Source organism: Acipenser ruthenus, chromosome 25 (assembly GCF_902713425.1).
Source record: "Acipenser ruthenus chromosome 25, fAciRut3.2 maternal haplotype, whole genome shotgun sequence".
NCBI lineage: Eukaryota > Metazoa > Chordata > Actinopteri > Acipenseriformes > Acipenseridae > Acipenser > Acipenser ruthenus.
This window is the reverse complement of record NC_081213.1, coordinates 10,010,739-10,028,841: the sequence shown is the minus strand read 5'-3', so window position 1 is coordinate 10,028,841 and position 18,103 is coordinate 10,010,739. Positions and strand designations below refer to the sequence as shown.

The window sequence follows — 18,103 nt, the reverse complement described above, 5'->3', positions numbered from 1 at the left end:
GGCTGTGGTGTTTACACAGTATCTGAGACAGTGCAGACTGGGGCTCTGGGGCTCTGGGGACAGGGTACATTGATGAAAACATTCCTCTGACGATTAGCTGGCTTGTAAGCGTCTGTTTCAACCTATTTATTTATTTTGATTTGACTTTTCACGGTAATTTTTGTTTCCTTCGGTCGATCTTGGATCCCCTTCCACCTCGCCTGCCTGCCAAGCCATGCTCTGCTCACTCGGGACTGAGCCCTGGGAGGTGAGCTGGACTCACTCATTTTCCAAAACCAATAAAGCAGTCTGTACTGTACAGGACCCTCGCAGTGGGGCTGACAGCCTGTCTGCTTGTTTGTGTCAGCTTCAGAACACTTCAGAAGCACTCTCAATTTACTTACAGATCGCTTCAAATATTGTAACGCTAGTGAATCCATCCGGAATCAATCAATTCAAATCATGTAAAATATTTCAGCTCATCGTTTCATCCATGTAATAAGAGGTACTGCAAGAATCCATTTCCATTCATGTTGAGCGAATCTTATGAGACCATAGGCAGTTTTTTAACTTATTTTTTAATTTAGAGTGCCCAATTATTTTTACTTCTGCTTTCCTCCCCAATTACACCCCCTCACCATGGTCTCCACTTGGGAGAAACAGCTCAGGAGAGCTGGAGGTCAGTGGGTGTCCTCCAATTCCATGACCAGGTCAATGGACTCTTCACACCCAGGAGCTCCCGAGCAGATGTCAGTGAGCTACTGGCCTCTGGAGGACAAAGGCCAGCCCTGCAGGTACCTGCTGGAGCTCACTGGGAGCCTGGCCAGCAGGGTCTGCTGTAGCATGACGAGGAGAAACAGTTCCTGCTGCCTTTACCTCCTTAACCCACTGGAGCAGCTTTAGCCAAGACAGACAGAGCTCCCTCTGGAATCCCCAGCAAAGACCTCGCACAGCCAGGAGACGAACCTGCACTCCCAAGATCACAGGTCATTTCTTCAGAGCTTCCTATTCTTGAGGTCAAACTGGAAAGCATGGGGTTTAAGTTATGCATGTTGAACACAAGATTGTGGGCTCTTCCAATCCATCCCATTGCTTCAACCAGGCCTTTCTGACTGGATCTTCAGCAGCAGGGTCTATGAACACATGAAGAACAGGATTGGTTGGAACAAAGTCCTGCAATGGAATAGACTGGAAGAGACTAGGTAGCTTAGCCCTGCTCCAGTCTAATTCTGTCTGTAAAGACATATTAAACAGTGGGGAGTGTCCCTTTCTAATCCTGTCACTATCAGTGTGTAGCAGGTTGGAAGCCCGCTGGTGTAAATAGTGTGGGGGTATTTTGTATTTAAGTTTGGAAGGTGTGTGGTTAATGCCATCCCTGCAGATACACGTGTGGAGTGTGCCTGGATCTTGATTGAATAATTGATCATCAATCAAGTCCCAGCCACATGGTATAAAAAGGGAGCTGAATCCTTTGTTTTTAGGAGAAAACCATTAGTTAAGATGACTGCCCAGCCTGATGGGAGAGTTTGTGTTTCTGGTGCGTTGTTTGAACCTTTTATTTTGGCCCCTGTGCCTTGTTTCGTTGTTTAGTTTTTTCTGTTTGTTAATAAAAGTGCACATTGCGCTTAAAACTGTAGCTTCCTGACTCTCATTTGCTTTCCTGCTGCTGACCAGCGCTATCTGCCCTGCCACACAGTGGTATTAAGACCCTCTCCCCTTCCAATAATTTCATTTTGGTTATTGTGAACCTAGCGCTAGCACCTTTAGGAACACTTACACTTATCCATAACTGCAGATCCTAGAATCTCATCAAGCAGCTTCCCAGGGTGTCAGCTTCAACAACATTACTGGGGAATTGGTTCCAGACTCGCACAATTCTCTGTGTAAAAAAGTGCCTCCTATTTTCTGTTCTGAATGCTCCTTTATCTAATCTAAGCTCGTCACCACACTCTCAATTCTCCTCATATCTCAGAGACCATTTTAGATGCTGACTTCATATTTGCAGGGTTACACAGCTGTATTCTATGATTCCATTACCTGTGCTGTCCAGTAAAAATGAACAGTTTCACCAGCACATAATTTAGCCATATCAATGGTACAGAATCTCTTTCACAGATCAATTTTACTTCATTATTATAAACAATTCGATCAGAGATGGCTAAATCAAAGATGGGTTGGTTCATTTCTTGATATCTCCTTACATTATACCCATGGGGAAGCTTCATTTTTACACACACTAAAAAAAGCAAAAAAAAACATTTCTAGTGGAATACGTGTGATGCACTGCAGTGCAGCCACGTGATAAAGCCACAGCACAGGAAGGAAGTCTGAACTCAGAAACAAGCATCCCCGCAGTGTTGAGCAGTCCTGTTGGAACCCGGTCGAGAGATACGCGTTGAAATGACCTCCTCCAAGACTTCTCCCCTGACCCTGCTGGACTCCTCCAGGTCCCTGTGCTGCCATGTCCGCACCTCGGCCATGGCCATCGGCCTCGTCCACATGGTAAGGCTTTCACCGTACAGCGCTAGGCTAAAGGCTAAAATTAGTCTGAACACCAGCCTTGCACCACTCACTCCCCAGGGCTCCAGTTGTATTATCTTGACTGCTAAAAGTGAGACTCATTTTAAACTGAGTTAAAAGGAATACCTGCTGTGTTTGTAACTTTGACAGGTGCCCTTTCGGAGTTTGTTCTTTTTACTGTTTTGAGTAAAGGTGCTTTGAAAGTCAGCCCCATTGTCTTCATGTTGGAGAATGGAGAGAGAGAACTAGAGAGAGATGGAGTCTCAATGCAAGTCTTTAGATCTAGTTTTGAAGGAGTTTCTTGAACTCCAGTTGCAGCACCACAGATACATCCAGAAGCTCTTTCATCTTCTTTTAAAACAAAGTCTTTTTTTTTTAAAGAATATTTTTTTGGTTTGCAGTTATTTTTCTGAAAACATTGGCGCTTCCTGTTATGTTCGCACCTAGTAGAAGCAGGGCTGTTGGTATTGGCAGCTGGTGTGAATGAAATAATATGCGGCTGGAAATATTTCCAAACGCCAATCTCAAATAAGACAGCTGAGGCCTTTGTGTTCCAGCTTGGGCTTTTTGAATGTTATTTTGTTAATATGATGTATTTGTTGAATTCCTTTTTGTTCAAGTCCATAGACTATCTGAATGAGTATCTTGTTGTGTCCTGTAACATCTTTGGTGTAGGTGACTCTGGGCTGAGTGTAGTGCTCTGTAGGGTTCTACTCACAGCTCAAGTAGTATTGCAATGCTGACGACTCTAGAACCATAATTGTTCTATTGATTCTTAGCCCTGTTGTGCAGTTTTGCCGTGACAGTAACACATGGATTCTAAATGAGGGATTTTTTTCCTTATTACAACACTCTGGGTTATTATATTCTAAATGAAGGACAACTTCACCCATTTATTACAACACTCTGGGTTATTATTGTCTTTCCAGGGATTTCATTCTACACTTGTAAACACTGACTTGGACTGAAAAAACATTGATATAATGAACCACTCCAAGACCCACATCATTTGAGCAAGTCCTGGCTACAGTATAATGCTGTTCTAGCAGATATGAGTGAGGTCAGGGCTAGAATTGAGTATTGAGACTATATTACTTCAAAAATAGAATGAGTGATTCATTTAGACTAGAGGAGCTCTGTTCTGTATTATCGGGTTTCATTTAGAGGAGCTCTGTTCTGTATTATCGGGTTTCATTTAAAAGAGCTTTGTTCTGTATTATCAGGTTTTATTTAGAGGAGCTCTGTTCTGTTTTATCGGGTTTCATTTAGAGGAGCTCTGGTCTGTATTATCAGGTTTCATTTAGAGGAGCTCTGTTCTGTTTTATCGGGTTTCATTTAGAGGAGCTCTGTTCTGTATTATCAGGTTTCATTTAAAGGAGCTCTGTTCTGTATTATCAGGTTTTATTTAGAGGAGCTCTGTTCTGTATTATCGGGTTTTATTTAAAGGAGCTCTGTTCTGTATTATCAGGTTTCATTTAAAGGAGCTCTGTTCTGTATTATAAGGTTCCATTTAAAGGAGCTCTGTTCTGTATTATCAGGTTTTATTTAGAGGAGCTCTGTTCTGTATTATCGGGTTTCATTTAGAGTAGCTCTGGTCTGTATTATCAGGTTACATTTAAAGGAGCTCTGTTCTGTATTATCGGGTTTCATTTAGAGGAGCTCTGGTCTGTATTATCAGGTTTCATTTAGAGGAGCTCTGTTCTGTTTTATCGGGTTTCATTTAGAGGAGCTCTGGTCTGTATTATCCGGTTTCATTTAGAGGAGCTCTGTTCTGTATTATCGGGTTTCATTTAGAGGAGCTCTGTTCTGTATTATCGGGTTTCATTTAGAGGAGCTCTGGTCTGTATTATCAGGTTTCATTTAGAGGAGCTCTGTTCTGTATTATCGGGTTTCATTTAGAGGAGCTCTGGTCTGTATTATCAGGTTTCATTTAGAGGAGCTCTGTTCTGTTTTATCGGGTTTCATTTAGAGGAGCTCTGGTCTGTATTATCCGGTTTCATTTAGAGGAGCTCTGTTCTGTATTATCGGGTTTCATTTAGAGGAGCTCTGTTCTGTATTATCGGGTTTCATTTAGAGGAGCTCTGGTCTGTATTATCAGGTTTCATTTAGAGGAGCTCTGTTCTGTATTATCGGGTTTCATTTAGAGGAGCTCTGTTCTGTATTATCAGGTTTCTGGGGGATTAATTTACAAAGCATTTCCTCCAGTGTGTAACTCTTATTTTTCATCAAAGGAGAAAAACAGCTGTTTGTTTTACAAAATTTTAACCAAAACAAATATACATTCAATGCCTCTTGAGAACACTCGAGTCTCATTTTGTGAGTGTAAAGTGAAACTTTCTCATTTAAAGAGGCAGGAGTTCATTACATTAATAATAATAATAATAATAATAATAATAATAATAATAATAATAATAATAATAATAATAATAATAATACAGACTGGAGTAAGCAAAACGCGTTTTCAATAAGAAGTCAGATTCAGCTGAGTATCTTCAGTCTTGTTTTGCTCATATTTCACTGTGTGTTTCACTGTATATTTTACATTAACACAGCTGTCTTTCTGGCTAGTGTAGAAACAGCCCACTTCCTGATTTATTGGTTTTTAAAAAGAAGAACTTCAGGGTTTGTATGTTTGTTTACCAGCTGTTTCTTGTCCTTTTTTCTTCATGTTCTTTTCTCTTTTGTTTTTTCTTTTTCTCATTGCCCCCTTGCATGGGTTGCCCAGTGTCAGGGTGTGCACTAAGGGAATGCAATCTGGATGTAGAGCAGTGCAGTATGTTCCAATCACTTGGTGCTGTGGTACTGCATGCTTGCAATTTTCAGATATAGCTGCATTCCACACACTGTTTGCCAGACACTGATAACTTTTGCCACGGACATGCGTGTCCACATATGGACAAGTTGCCAACTCCTGCCTTGTACGGCTTCACATAACATTAAATGCAACGCCTCCCTCCCTTTGTCATCTCTCTCCCTGATTGTCTTCACATAACATTAAATGCGACTTCTTTGAAAGGGCTAATACATTGCTATGGTACCAGTAATATTTGGTATGTTGTTGAATTTGAAACACAAGCTTGTGGAGTTTAACAGTTAGAATAAGCGAGGAGGTTAAAGGTTGTATTTTTCCTGTCTAACATTGCTAGTAACAGGTAAGCAGGAAGCATTGGTAATGGCTCGTTTATTACAATGTAATTGTATGACTATTTGTACTAGTAGGGGAGCTGTCTTCATTGCTGTGACCTCGAGGCTCTGAGCAGTGCACAGAAAATAGGAAGCGCAACAGAGCTGAGATATTTTTAATCACAAAAACAAGTTTACTGGTTTGGTTTGCGCCTATATCTCCCTCCCCCTCTCTTGCGTTGATCTTGCTAAATTCTGAGCTCTCTCTCAATATCTTGCTGACGATGAACAGGCATTTCAGAAATCAACACTTCCGCTTTTCTGGTATTTAAAATGCTCTATCAAGATGAGGCTGCACACAGCAGGAAATGAGTCAGGAGGGCAGTGTTAGCCACAAAACCTCCAAGTAGCATCTCTCATCTATATCTCAGAGTTTATTATCGATAAAACTAAGGAACTTGGTAATAAAACAAGTAACATACATCCTCCACCACGCTTGCAAATTCAAAATCCGAGCTATCAGTATAAAACAGTGACCACGTACTGACAGACACACCCTCCCCCTGTATCCCCATCATCTGATTCTCTCAGGAACGTCTGCTAAATAACGTTAATATCAAGTTTCAAGACAGCTGGAGAAGCGATTCTCCAGATATGTGGAAAAATGTGAAGTGTGACATACGTAGTACCGCCTCCACAACATCTCCTCCCCAGGGATAATAAGAGAAACCTTCTGACCAAAAATATACCTGTGACAGGTGAGGCAGAGCAGGGGGAGGAAAGCTGTAGTCCAGGAGCTTGCTGCAGGACTACATCCCCCAGAATGCCACGAGGTGGGAGTAGAACCTTAATAAGACACTTAAATGACACTTTTTAGATTGACTTATATTCTTATATCACTGGGTGATGTGGACTCTAGTTCTGGTTGATAAAGTGTGAAGGATCTCTTAGCGGTCCCATGAAGAGGAATGTGTGTGTTGATTCTGTATGTATTAGACATTGCATAGATGTATAACTTTGGATGGGTGTACAGGTCAACTGTCGCTAGCAACGTCGTCAACCCTTATAAAAATGTGTCCCACAGTAAAAGTATTGCAAAGTGTAATAAAGCACAGTCAAGTGTAGGTAAGCATTGTAAAGCCCAGAGAAGTACGGTAAAACATATTTAAAAACATGGCAAGCCATGGTGAACTATGGTAAATTCAACAACATTTAAAACAACCAATACAATGAACTCAGTGTTGCGCTCATGTGTTTCAGATGTTCAGCTGCACTCTGTTGATGGACACCATTGTGAAAGTCTCCTATGGGAAAGACAGCTGTGGATTCCCTCACCCCCCCTTCCTCTCCTTCAAGGAACGTGTCTGTGAGTTCACTGCTCCAAGGAACATAAACTGAAGCAGTTCAAATAAAATGCTGCATGGGCCCTATTTTTCACTGTGATGTAATTCTAAGCCATGATTTGTTTAAATTAGTAAGGTTAAAAGGTAACACTTTACATGAAGCGTCTCTAATTACTGTGGTATTACATAGTAGTTACTTGTTATTATGCATAGTTACAACGTCTTTCATGTTTAAATCTTTTTTGCACAATGAAATTTATAATTAAAGTTCGGGAGGAGGGTCAGACACCAATCTCCGCGTCACCAAATTGAATCATTCAATTTACACATTAGCTAATTTAAATTGTTAGCACTATAAATACCCGCTTCACTTATCTCTCAGTTGTGTTTTGATTTCATCGTACATGCACGCATCATGGGCTGCATTCTGGATTATTCCGTTTCTACGTATGATGATCTGTTTGCCGTTTCCCCGGAGCCGAGATCCACGCAACCAGTTCAACCAGCCCTTCCCGGGCCAACTCCACGACAACTTCGGTCGGCGGTATTACCACTCCAAACTTCTCTGCCCAGATGTCTGCTTCTCCTGTCTGCCGTGGCTCCTGCCTGGCCACTCGTTCCTCCGCAACTCCTGACATCAGAGACTGGACGATCTCCCGGCTCCAGCTTTATCTTCGTAGCAACAACATCCCATTCAAATCTACAGCACGTAAGGAGAATTTGTTTACTTTATTTCATCCTTCCCGTCGCAGGCGCTATGACGTCAGCACTGATTGTTGCTTTACCCAGTGTTGCCAAGTATCGCAAAACAAGCCCAACCCATGTCAGTATGGGTGTTTTTACAAATTCCAACCCGCGACTCAAGAAGCTAGCCCAATTTACGCGTATTATAAGCGGACTCGAAACACCTCGCCCGCACCGACTGCATCTCCACGAAGCGCTTCTACTACTGGAAAAATCCGAAAGCAGGACCATCGCACCTGTCAATCAAAGGCTCATTTAGCAGTTCCTGAGCATTCTGGCTCCAACTATAACCTTTCAGGTTACCTCCCCTCACTGCAGGCGTCCAGCAGGCCCCTGCAGTGACCTCTTTGGCCACTATGGGCGTCCAGCAGGCCCTCATAGTGATCCTTTCTATGTGAAATGCTTTTCTTTCTGCGCTTCAGCAGTTTTGAGCATTTGTATCCAGAGATTGTTTTTACAGTTAGGAGCGGCTGCTCCCGCGATCTATCCTGGGGTTTTGACACCCGCCACTGTTGTATAATATGCATCTGTAACCTTTCTGGTTACACCCCCTCATCACTGCAGGCGTCCAGCAGGCCCCTGCAGTGATCTCTTTGGCCACTATGGGCGTCCAGCAGGCCCCCATAGTGCTCCCTTCACCTCCAACTATAACCTTTCTGGTTCCCTTCCCTCACTGCAGGCGTCCAGCAGGCCCCTGCAATGACCTCTTTGGCCACTATGGGCGTCCAGCAGGCCCCCATAGTGCTCCCTTCACCTCCAACTATAACCTTTCTGGTTCCCTTCCCTCACTGCAGGCGTCCAGCAGGCCCCTGCAGTGATCTCTTTGGCCACTATGGGCGTCCAGCAGGCCCCCATAGTGCTCCCTTCACCCCAACTATAACCTTTCTGGTTCCCTTCCCTCACTGCAGGCGTCCAGCAGGCCCCTGCAGTGACATCTTTGGCCACTATGGGCGTCCAGCAGGCCCTCGTAGTGATTCTTTCTCTGTGAAATGCTTTTCTTTTTGCTCATCGGCAGTTTTGAGCATTTGTATCTAGAGATTGTTTTGCCAGATTTGTAATAACTTCATTGAAGGAACCTGTGCTATTCCGCCTGTAACTTCCTTCATTTCCGCTCACCGTAACTCCATCACATCCAGCATCAACAGTCCCTCATGAAGATTGCTCCCTGCAATATGCAAATCAACCACGCCATATTCTTAATCAAAATTGCTGGGAAAAACGCATGACTGGCTAAAGCCAATATATCAAACACATTTAAAATCATGCCCATTGAGCCTGTCCTCAGGGGATTGTATTTTTTATATTTCCACTTTTCTGTCCGGTCCCCCCTCCCCCCCCCCCCCCCTACTAAACGCAATCTTCTGTCCCTCCTAGGCCATTTAAACTACATGGGAGGATTTGCAAACAAGAGGAGGCCATTCAGCCCATCTTGCTCGTTTGGTTGTTAGTAGCTTATTGATCTCGGAGTATCATCAAGAAGCTTCTTGAAGGATCCCAGGGTGTCAGCGTCAACAACATTACTGGGGAGTTGGTTCCAGACCCTCACAATTCTCTGTGTAAAAAAGTGCCTCCTATTTTCTGTTCTGAATGCCCCTTTGTCTAATTCCCATTTGTGACCCCTGGTCCTGGTTCAAAAAGTCTCCTGGGTTGACTTTGTCAATACCTTTTAGGATTTTGAATGCTTGAATCAGATCACCGCGTAGTCTTTGTTCAAGTCTGAATAGCTTCATTTCTTTTGGCCTGTCCGCATACGACATGCCTTTTAAATCCGGGACAATTCTGGTCGCTGTTTTCACTTTTTCTGGAGCAGCAATATCTTTTTTTTTTTTAATGAAGTGTCCACAACTGAACACAATATTCTAGGTGAGGTCTTACTAATGCATTGTACATTTTTAACATTACTTCCCTTGATTTTAAATTCAAAACTTTTCACAATATATCCGAGCATCTTGTTGGCCTTTTTACAGCTTCCCCACATTGTCTAGGTGAAGACATATCTGAGTCAACATAAACTCCTAGGTCTTTTTCAAAGATTCCTTCAATTTCAGTATCTTCCATATGACATTTATAATGCACATTTTTCTTGCCTGTGTGCAGTACTTTACACTTCTCTATTAAATGTCATTTGCCATGTGCTTGCCCAGTTCTGAATGCTGTCTAGATAATTTTGAATGACCTTCGCTGCTGCAACAGTGTTTGCCACTCCACCTATTTTTGTGTTGTGTGCAAATTTATCAAGTCTGCTTACTATGCCATAATCTAAATCATTATGTAGATTAGGAATAGCAGAGGACCTAATACTGATCCCTGTAGTACACCACTGGTTACCTTGCTCCATTTTGATGTCTCCTCTAATCAGTAATTACAGTTGGGAGCGGCTGCTCCCGCGTTCCCCACCCCCCATCACTGTAGGCCCCTGCAGTGACCTCGCTGGCCACTATGGGCGTCCAGCAGGCCCCCATAGTGCTCCCTTCTCTGTCAAATGGTTTTCTACCAGCTGTGAGCTTCAACAGGGCCCCACAGCCCCCTTCTATTCCTTACCTCCGCGGTCTTCCAAATGTAACCTTTTAGGTTACCCTCCCCTCACTGCAGGCATTCAGCAGGCCCCTGCAGTGACCTCCCTGGCCGCCATGGGTGTCCAGCATGACCCCATAGTGGTCTCTTCTCTGTGAGATGCTTTTCTTCTTTCAGCTTATCTGCAGTTTATTCAAACACTTTCAAAACCGTTCCCATTTCTTTGAATATCAGTCAGGGCCGCAATACTGCATACTCTGGAGGCCTTCTGTTTTCTACATGTTAACTACTCCCTAATCCACGTGCATGCATTTCATCGAATCCCTACTGCGTTCAATATGAGAAATTAATCTTTTATGTGGGACTTTGTCAAAAGCTTTCTGGAAATTTAAATAAACCATGTCATATGCTTTGCAATTTGTACGCAATGAGGATAAATCCTCGAGGCAGAGCTTTTATCTCCTACCTTCTCTCTATTTGATCCTTTCTGTCGATTCCCTCAATGATGTCATACTCATGGTTTGGTTCCTTTTTTTCGCAAGGAACTCCGCCTGTGGGAGCTCCTACTAAAAGAAAGGAATGGCAGTACTTTCTTTTATGACAACTGTCTCCTGCTGCACAAAGACATTCAGCCGTTCAAAGATGCAGCTCCCTCTCTTGGCTTTGGAGGATACTACAAGGGAAAATTGGTTTTCTGCTCCATGGCCCAACGAATTCAGCATTATTCCTATAACCGATCACTCCTCGTCATTGCGCAAAATGTGTCCATTTGCTGTAGCCACACTCCTTTTGGGGGTCTTCCTGGGCTCAAAATCCATTTTTCTCCACTTACATAATTCACCTACAGTCTAAATCTTTAACAAGATCGTTCATTCTCCCACCATATAATGAGAATATTCAGAAGGATTACCTGTTACTCATCAGTTCATTTTCAGAGCTCAACACATTCTCGGCCACCTGAATATAATCGATTCTCTTTCTTGTTTCCAAACGCAGAGATTCAGAGCATTGGCTTCCAAAGAAGACCTCCTGCAAACTCAGATGCCTCATTTTTCAGACCTGACATTCACGTGAGCCACCTGCTGCATTCCCTGATTTCTGCAGGCTCAAGAAACAACTCTTCTCAGCATCACTCCCCGCTCACTGCAAATGTACTGGTCATCCTGGAATTGCTTTAAAATTTCACTTTGCATTCAACATTCCTTTCCATCATTCAGTGCCCGTAGCGTCATCCTATTTTCTGTCCCTTAAGAACAGAGCTATAAGATTTGAATTTCCGGCATCAAGTTTTTCTACAAACTCAATTTCAGTGTCCCAGCTCTACACTCTGCAACTCACAAATTTCACTAATGCTGAAAGGGCTTCAACTATCAGAATCTCTTTCTCCTCCTGCTTGCCTACCTATTGCCATCAATGTACTCTCTTCGTGCCTCTCGTCTGCTCCAGCTACTCCTGCCTGTTTTAGATAAAACCTTACAGCTCTTTCTCTTAGCCTTCTTGGGTTCCCATAGGTGCTGGGAGTCTACATCGCTCTCAAATTCAACCCCCAGATTCACCCCTTAATCTCTGACCTAGCAATCCCCTCATCTGATACCCTTTCCTTCCTGCTCAAAAGAAGTAAAACGGACCAGGAAGATTAGAGAAAGCTTTTCAATTTGTTTATAAATTAAACTCCCATGTTAGCCCATATGACCCCTTTCTCTCTTGTCCATCTCCATCTTTGTTAGGGCGCATCACCCTCAGGCCCGCTGTTTATTAACGAAAACTGAACAATCGTCGCCCAACATTTGTTCTTCTTTCACCTGATTTATTTCCAGGTCCGGATTCGCAGCTGAGCAGTTTTCCGGTCCTTCCTTCAGAATCGTAGCAGCTTTTTTCCACTGAGTTCCAGACTCTCTTATCAAACGGTTAGGTTGTTGATCCTCCAGTGCTTACCAAGTTTATATTATAACAAATATTATGGAGCCTAAAAATGCTTTTACAGAAATGTGCTCTTAAGTGTTAGTAGCCTGCCTGGAGGAAGGGCAATCGAATCAGCCATGGATTCCCAGAGGTTTATTTCCCAAAAATGGGTTTTGTTTTCCTCTCATGCGTGCTGATGATCATTTGTTAAAGGTTGGCTAAACCTTCAAGTGGGCTATATTCAATTCTAATTGTGGCATTGAGACCGGCTTGTTCTTTTTGGGGGTCTCAGCCTCGTCCAGTTGGCCAGGCAGCGAACCCTCAAACCAAGTTAGGTTTGATGCCAAATGAATGTGTATATACAGCATACTTTTCTGTTAAATCGCATACTCCGCATTCTCTACAATAAATATTTGTACTAAAACATTTTGTGATTGGTGTTTGTCCCGAACTACTGAAATGAAATTTATAATTAAAGTTCGGGAGGAGGGTCAGACACCAATCTCCGCGTCACCAAATTGAATCATTCAATTTACACATTAGCTAATTTAAATTGTTAGCACTATAAATACCCGCTTCACTTATCTCTCAGTTGTGTTTTGATTTCATCGTAACCCACCACCTCCCCATCTCCTCCTTTCTTAACAGTTTTTATATTTTATCAAATGGGGGTCTCAGCCTCGTCCAGTTGGCCAGGCAGCGAACCCTCAAACCAAGTTAGGTTTGATGCCAAATGAATGTGTATATACAGCATACTTTTCTGTTAAATCGCATACTCCGCATTCTCTACAATAAATATTTGTACTAAAACATTTTGTGATTGGTGTTTGTCCCGAACTACTGAAATACTGTATATGTAAGTGCACAATTATCAGAAAAGGGTTAGGGTTATATCATGCAAAAAGATTTACACATTAAGCACATTGTAACTATGCATAATAACATTGTAATAATGTGTAAGTACACATGTATTTACTAAGTAACTACTATGTAAATACACCATCATTAGAGACTTCTCATGCAAAGTGTGTGGCAATGTGGGGTGTTATTTACCACAGTACTCAGCAGGTCTTTCACAGCGGTCCTCTACAGGGCGGGACCTGTGTGTTTAATTAGTTTTACTGTGTCCTGCCATGGGGACACAGAGTCACCAATTTTTAAACAAAAATTCCAAAACAAAATAAAACTCTATCTCCTTTTTGGAGAACTTACTAACACAACAGCCATTTACCCTAACTGTCACCCAGGCAGCTAAGCTTCTTGCTGGTTTCAAAACAGACACACACAACCTACAGTAGTTGTCGTTATTACCGTGTTTAATATTCCTCCACTCCAGTCTCCTCTGTTGTTCACAGACGTTAGCACCACACTGCCAAAGAACCCCTCAGGTGGGGCGTTTAAATACCCATCATTAATTAAGCACAGGTGCAACCCATTCTCCTGTACTCTAGCCACTCGAAGCCCCTTGAGAAATGTAGTCTTTTAGCCCGCCGCCATTATCTCCCTGAACTGCATTTCTTATATCAGTGGTCAGAAAGTGTATATGCTTCTTTCCAGGCGTGGCCCTATGTACCTGCCCTCCATCACTTTACCCCACACTTTATCACAAGTGTTACCAGTTAAAATGTTATGTGATACAGTAACTATGCCCCCTTTTGCTTTCTCCTTTAGTGGATACAACCACCAACTTCTTTCTGATCTTTGGGATGTTTGTCACCGGTCTCAGCCTGCTGTATGGGGTGCTCAAGGTAAGAGCCTCCCTTTCTGAGGACAGCGATGACTTCAGGGTCCTGTACGGTCTTCAGTGTTGCACTATCGCAGGATTCTCTCAGTTTCCTCTTCTATGTTTTCTACTTCTTCACAATCCAGACCAGGGAGGTTTGTTTTCATGTAGATGCTGGTGAAGATCTATCCTGCCGCAGCACTCCCCAGTTCCACTCCCCATGTCACTTCCTTCCTGTGTTACAGATAATATGACCCCAGCTGAGTCCACAGAGAAGTGTAAGGTGCAGGAAGGGTTCTATTACTTGTGACACAGAAAGTGAATATGGTGTTGTGTTGCTGGATAAATGGGCTTCACAGGAGTTGCAGTGAAAATAAAGAAGTCTGGAAACAAAAAGATGAACAGAAACACAGTAGAGGACTTGATAGGATGGTGTTGTGGGGATGAACATTTTTATTTTTATTTTTAAAGCCTTGGTTTTTTAACAGTTTTAGAAGTTTGTAATGAATTGGCATCTCAGCCCACTGAATTGAATGGGAAGGCGAGGGCTGGATGCAAACCATACGGGTCAAAATGAACGTCTTCACATTCAAGTAGAGAGACAGCTGTGTAGTAGAGAGGTAGGCACGGGTCCTGTGAGAGCAGGCTGTGTAGAGAGGTAGGCACGGGTCCTGTGAGAGCAGGCTGTGTAGAGAGGTAGGCACGGGTCCTGTGAGAGCAGGCTGTGTAGAGAGGTAGGCACGGGTCCTGTGAGGGCAGGCTGTGTAGAGAGGTAGGCACGGGTCCTGTGAGAGCAGGCTGTGTAGAGAGGCAGGCACGGGTCCTGTGAGAGCAGGCTGTGTAGAGAGGGAGGCACGGGTCCTGTGAGAGCAGGCTGTGTAGAGAGGTAGGCACGGGTCCTGTGAGAGCAGGCTGTGTAGAGAGGGAGGCACGGGTCCTGTGAGAGCAGGCTGTGTGAGAGGTAGGCACGGGTCCTGTGAGAGCAGGCTGTGTAGAGAGGTAGGCACGGGTCCTGTGAGAGCAGGCTGTGTAGAGAGGGAGGCACGGGTCCTGTGAGAGCAGGCTGTGTAGAGAGGGAGGCACGGGTCCTGTGAGAGCAGGCTGTGTAGCGAGGGAGGCACGGGTCCTGTGAGAGCAGGCTGTGTAGAGAGGTAGGCACGGGTCCTGTGAGAGCAGGCTGTGTAGAGAGGTAGGCACGGGTCCTGTGAGGGCAGGCTGTGTAGAGAGGTAGGCACAGGTCCTGTGAGGTCAGGCTGTGTAGAGAGTTAGGCACGGGTCCTGTGAGAGCAGGCTGTGTCGAGAGGTAGGCACGGGTCCTGTGAGAGCAGGCTGTGTAGAGAGGTAGGCACGGGTCCTGTGAGAGCATCCTGTGTAGAGAGGTAGGCACGGGTCCTGTGAGAGCAGGCTGTGTAGAGAGGTAGGCACGGGTCCTGTGAGAGCAGGCTGTGTAGAGAGGTAGGCACGGGTCCTGTGAGGGCAGGCTGTGTAGAGAGGTAGGCACGGGTCCTGTGAGGGCAGGCTGTGTAGAGAGGTAGGCACGGGTCCTGTGAGGGCAGGCTGTGTAGAGAGGTAGGCACGGGTCCTGTGAGGGCAGGCTGTGTAGAGAGGTAGGCACGGGTCCTGTGAGGGCAGGCTGTGTAGAGAGGGAGGCACGGGTCCTGTGAGGGCATGCTGTGTAGAGAGGTAGGCACGGGTCCTGTGAGAGCAGGCTGTGTAGAGAGGTAGGCACGGGTCCTGTGAGAGCAGGCTGTGTAGAGAGGTAGGCACGGGTCCTGTGAGAGCAGGCTGTGTAGAGAGGTAGGCACGGGTCCTGTGAGAGCAGGCTGTGTAGAGAGGTAGGCACAGGTCCTGTGAGAGCAGGCTGTGTAGAGAGGTAGGCACGGGTCCTGTGAGAGCAGGCTGTGTAGAGAGGGAGGCACGGGTCCTGTGAGAGCAGGCTGTGTGAGAGGTAGGCACGGGTCCTGTGAGAGCAGGCTGTGTAGAGAGGTAGGCACGGGTCCTGTGAGAGCAGGCTGTGTAGAGAGGGAGGCACGGGTCCTGTGAGAGCAGGCTGTGTAGAGAGGGAGGCACGGGTCCTGTGAGAGCAGGCTGTGTAGCGAGGGAGGCACGGGTCCTGTGAGAGCAGGCTGTGTAGAGAGGTAGGCACGGGTCCTGTGAGAGCAGGCTGTGTAGAGAGGTAGGCACGGGTCCTGTGAGGGCAGGCTGTGTAGAGAGGTAGGCACAGGTCCTGTGAGGTCAGGCTGTGTAGAGAGTTAGGCACGGGTCCTGTGAGAGCAGGCTGTGTCGAGAGGTAGGCACGGGTCCTGTGAGAGCAGGCTGTGTAGAGAGGTAGGCACGGGTCCTGTGAGAGCATCCTGTGTAGAGAGGTAGGCACGGGTCCTGTGAGAGCAGGCTGTGTAGAGAGGTAGGCACGGGTCCTGTGAGAGCAGGCTGTGTAGAGAGGTAGGCACGGGTCCTGTGAGAGCAGGCTGTGTAGAGAGGTAGGCACGGGTCCTGTGAGGGCAGGCTGTGTAGAGAGGTAGGCACGGGTCCTGTGAGGGCAGGCTGTGTAGAGAGGTAGGCACGGGTCCTGTGAGGGCAGGCTGTGTAGAGAGGTAGGCACGGGTCCTGTGAGGGCAGGCTGTGTAGAGAGGTAGGCACGGGTCCTGTGAGGGCAGGCTGTGTAGAGAGGTAGGCACAGGTCCTGTGAGGTCAGGCTGTGTAGAGAGTTAGGCACGGGTCCTGTGAGAGCAGGCTGTGTCGAGAGGTAGGCACGGGTCCTGTGAGAGCAGGCTGTGTAGAGAGGTAGGCACGGGTCCTGTGAGAGCATCCTGTGTAGAGAGGTAGGCACGGGTCCTGTGAGAGCAGGCTGTGTAGAGAGGTAGGCACGGGTCCTGTGAGAGCAGGCTGTGTAGAGAGGTAGGCACGGGTCCTGTGAGGGCAGGCTGTGTAGAGAGGTAGGCACGGGTCCTGTGAGGGCAGGCTGTGTAGAGAGGTAGGCACGGGTCCTGTGAGGGCAGGCTGTGTAGAGAGGTAGGCACGGGTCCTGTGAGGGCAGGCTGTGTAGAGAGGTAGGCACGGGTCCTGTGAGGGCAGGCTGTGTAGAGAGGGAGGCACGGGTCCTGTGAGGGCATGCTGTGTAGAGAGGTAGGCACGGGTCCTGTGAGAGCAGGCTGTGTAGAGAGGTAGGCACGGGTCCTGTGAGAGCAGGCTGTGTAGAGAGGTAGGCACGGGTCCTGTGAGAGCAGGCTGTGTAGAGAGGTAGGCACGGGTCCTGTGAGAGCAGGCTGTGTAGAGAGGTAGGCACAGGTCCTGTGAGAGCAGGCTGTGTAGAGAGGTAGGCACGGGTCCTGTGAGAGCAGGCTGTGTAGAGAGGGAGGCACGGGTCCTGTGAGAGCAGGCTGTGTGAGAGGTAGGCACGGGTCCTGTGAGAGCAGGCTGTGTAGAGAGGTAGGCACGGGTCCTGTGAGAGCAGGCTGTGTAGAGAGGGAGGCACGGGTCCTGTGAGAGCAGGCTGTGTAGAGAGGGAGGCACGGGTCCTGTGAGAGCAGGCTGTGTAGCGAGGGAGGCACGGGTCCTGTGAGAGCAGGCTGTGTAGAGAGGTAGGCACGGGTCCTGTGAGAGCAGGCTGTGTAGAGAGGTAGGCACGGGTCCTGTGAGGGCAGGCTGTGTAGAGAGGTAGGCACAGGTCCTGTGAGGTCAGGCTGTGTAGAGAGTTAGGCATGGGTCCTGTGAGAGCAGGCTGTGTCGAGAGGTAGGCACGGGTCCTGTGAGAGCAGGCTGTGTAGAGAGGTAGGCACGGGTCCTGTGAGAGCATCCTGTGTAGAGAGGTAGGCACGGGTCCTGTGAGAGCAGGCTGTGTAGAGAGGTAGGCACGGGTCCTGTGAGAGCAGGCTGTGTAGAGAGGTAGGCACGGGTCCTGTGAGGGCAGGCTGTGTAGAGAGGTAGGCACGGGTCCTGTGAGGGCAGGCTGTGTAGAGAGGTAGGCACGGGTCCTGTGAGGGCAGGCTGTGTAGAGAGGTAGGCACGGGTCCTGTGAGGGCAGGCTGTGTAGAGAGGTAGGCACGGGTCCTGTGAGGGCAGGCTGTGTAGAGAGGGAGGCACGGGTCCTGTGAGGGCATGCTGTGTAGAGAGGTAGGCACGGGTCCTGTGAGAGCAGGCTGTGTAGAGAGGTAGGCACGGGTCCTGTGAGAGCAGGCTGTGTAGAGAGGTAGGCACGGGTCCTGTGAGAGCAGGCTGTGTAGAGAGGTAGGCACGGGTCCTGTGAGAGCAGGCT

At 46.5% G+C, this 18,103-nt stretch overlaps 1 protein-coding gene across 1 annotated transcript in view; it reads left to right on the top strand.

Moving 5' to 3' along the window:
• The first annotated feature begins 2,317 nt into the window (after positions 1–2,317).
• Positions 2,318–18,103, top strand: part of LOC117413636 (lysosomal-associated transmembrane protein 5) — a 28,108-nt gene continuing 12,322 nt past the window's right edge. Inside the window, exons 1-3 of the mRNA XM_034022864.3 lie at positions 2,318–2,481; positions 6,883–6,988; positions 13,797–13,873. Of these exons, the coding sequence (XP_033878755.2) occupies positions 2,380–2,481; positions 6,883–6,988; positions 13,797–13,873 (285 nt within the window). The 5' untranslated portion in view covers positions 2,318–2,379. The remainder of the gene's footprint in view (positions 2,482–6,882; positions 6,989–13,796; positions 13,874–18,103) is intronic.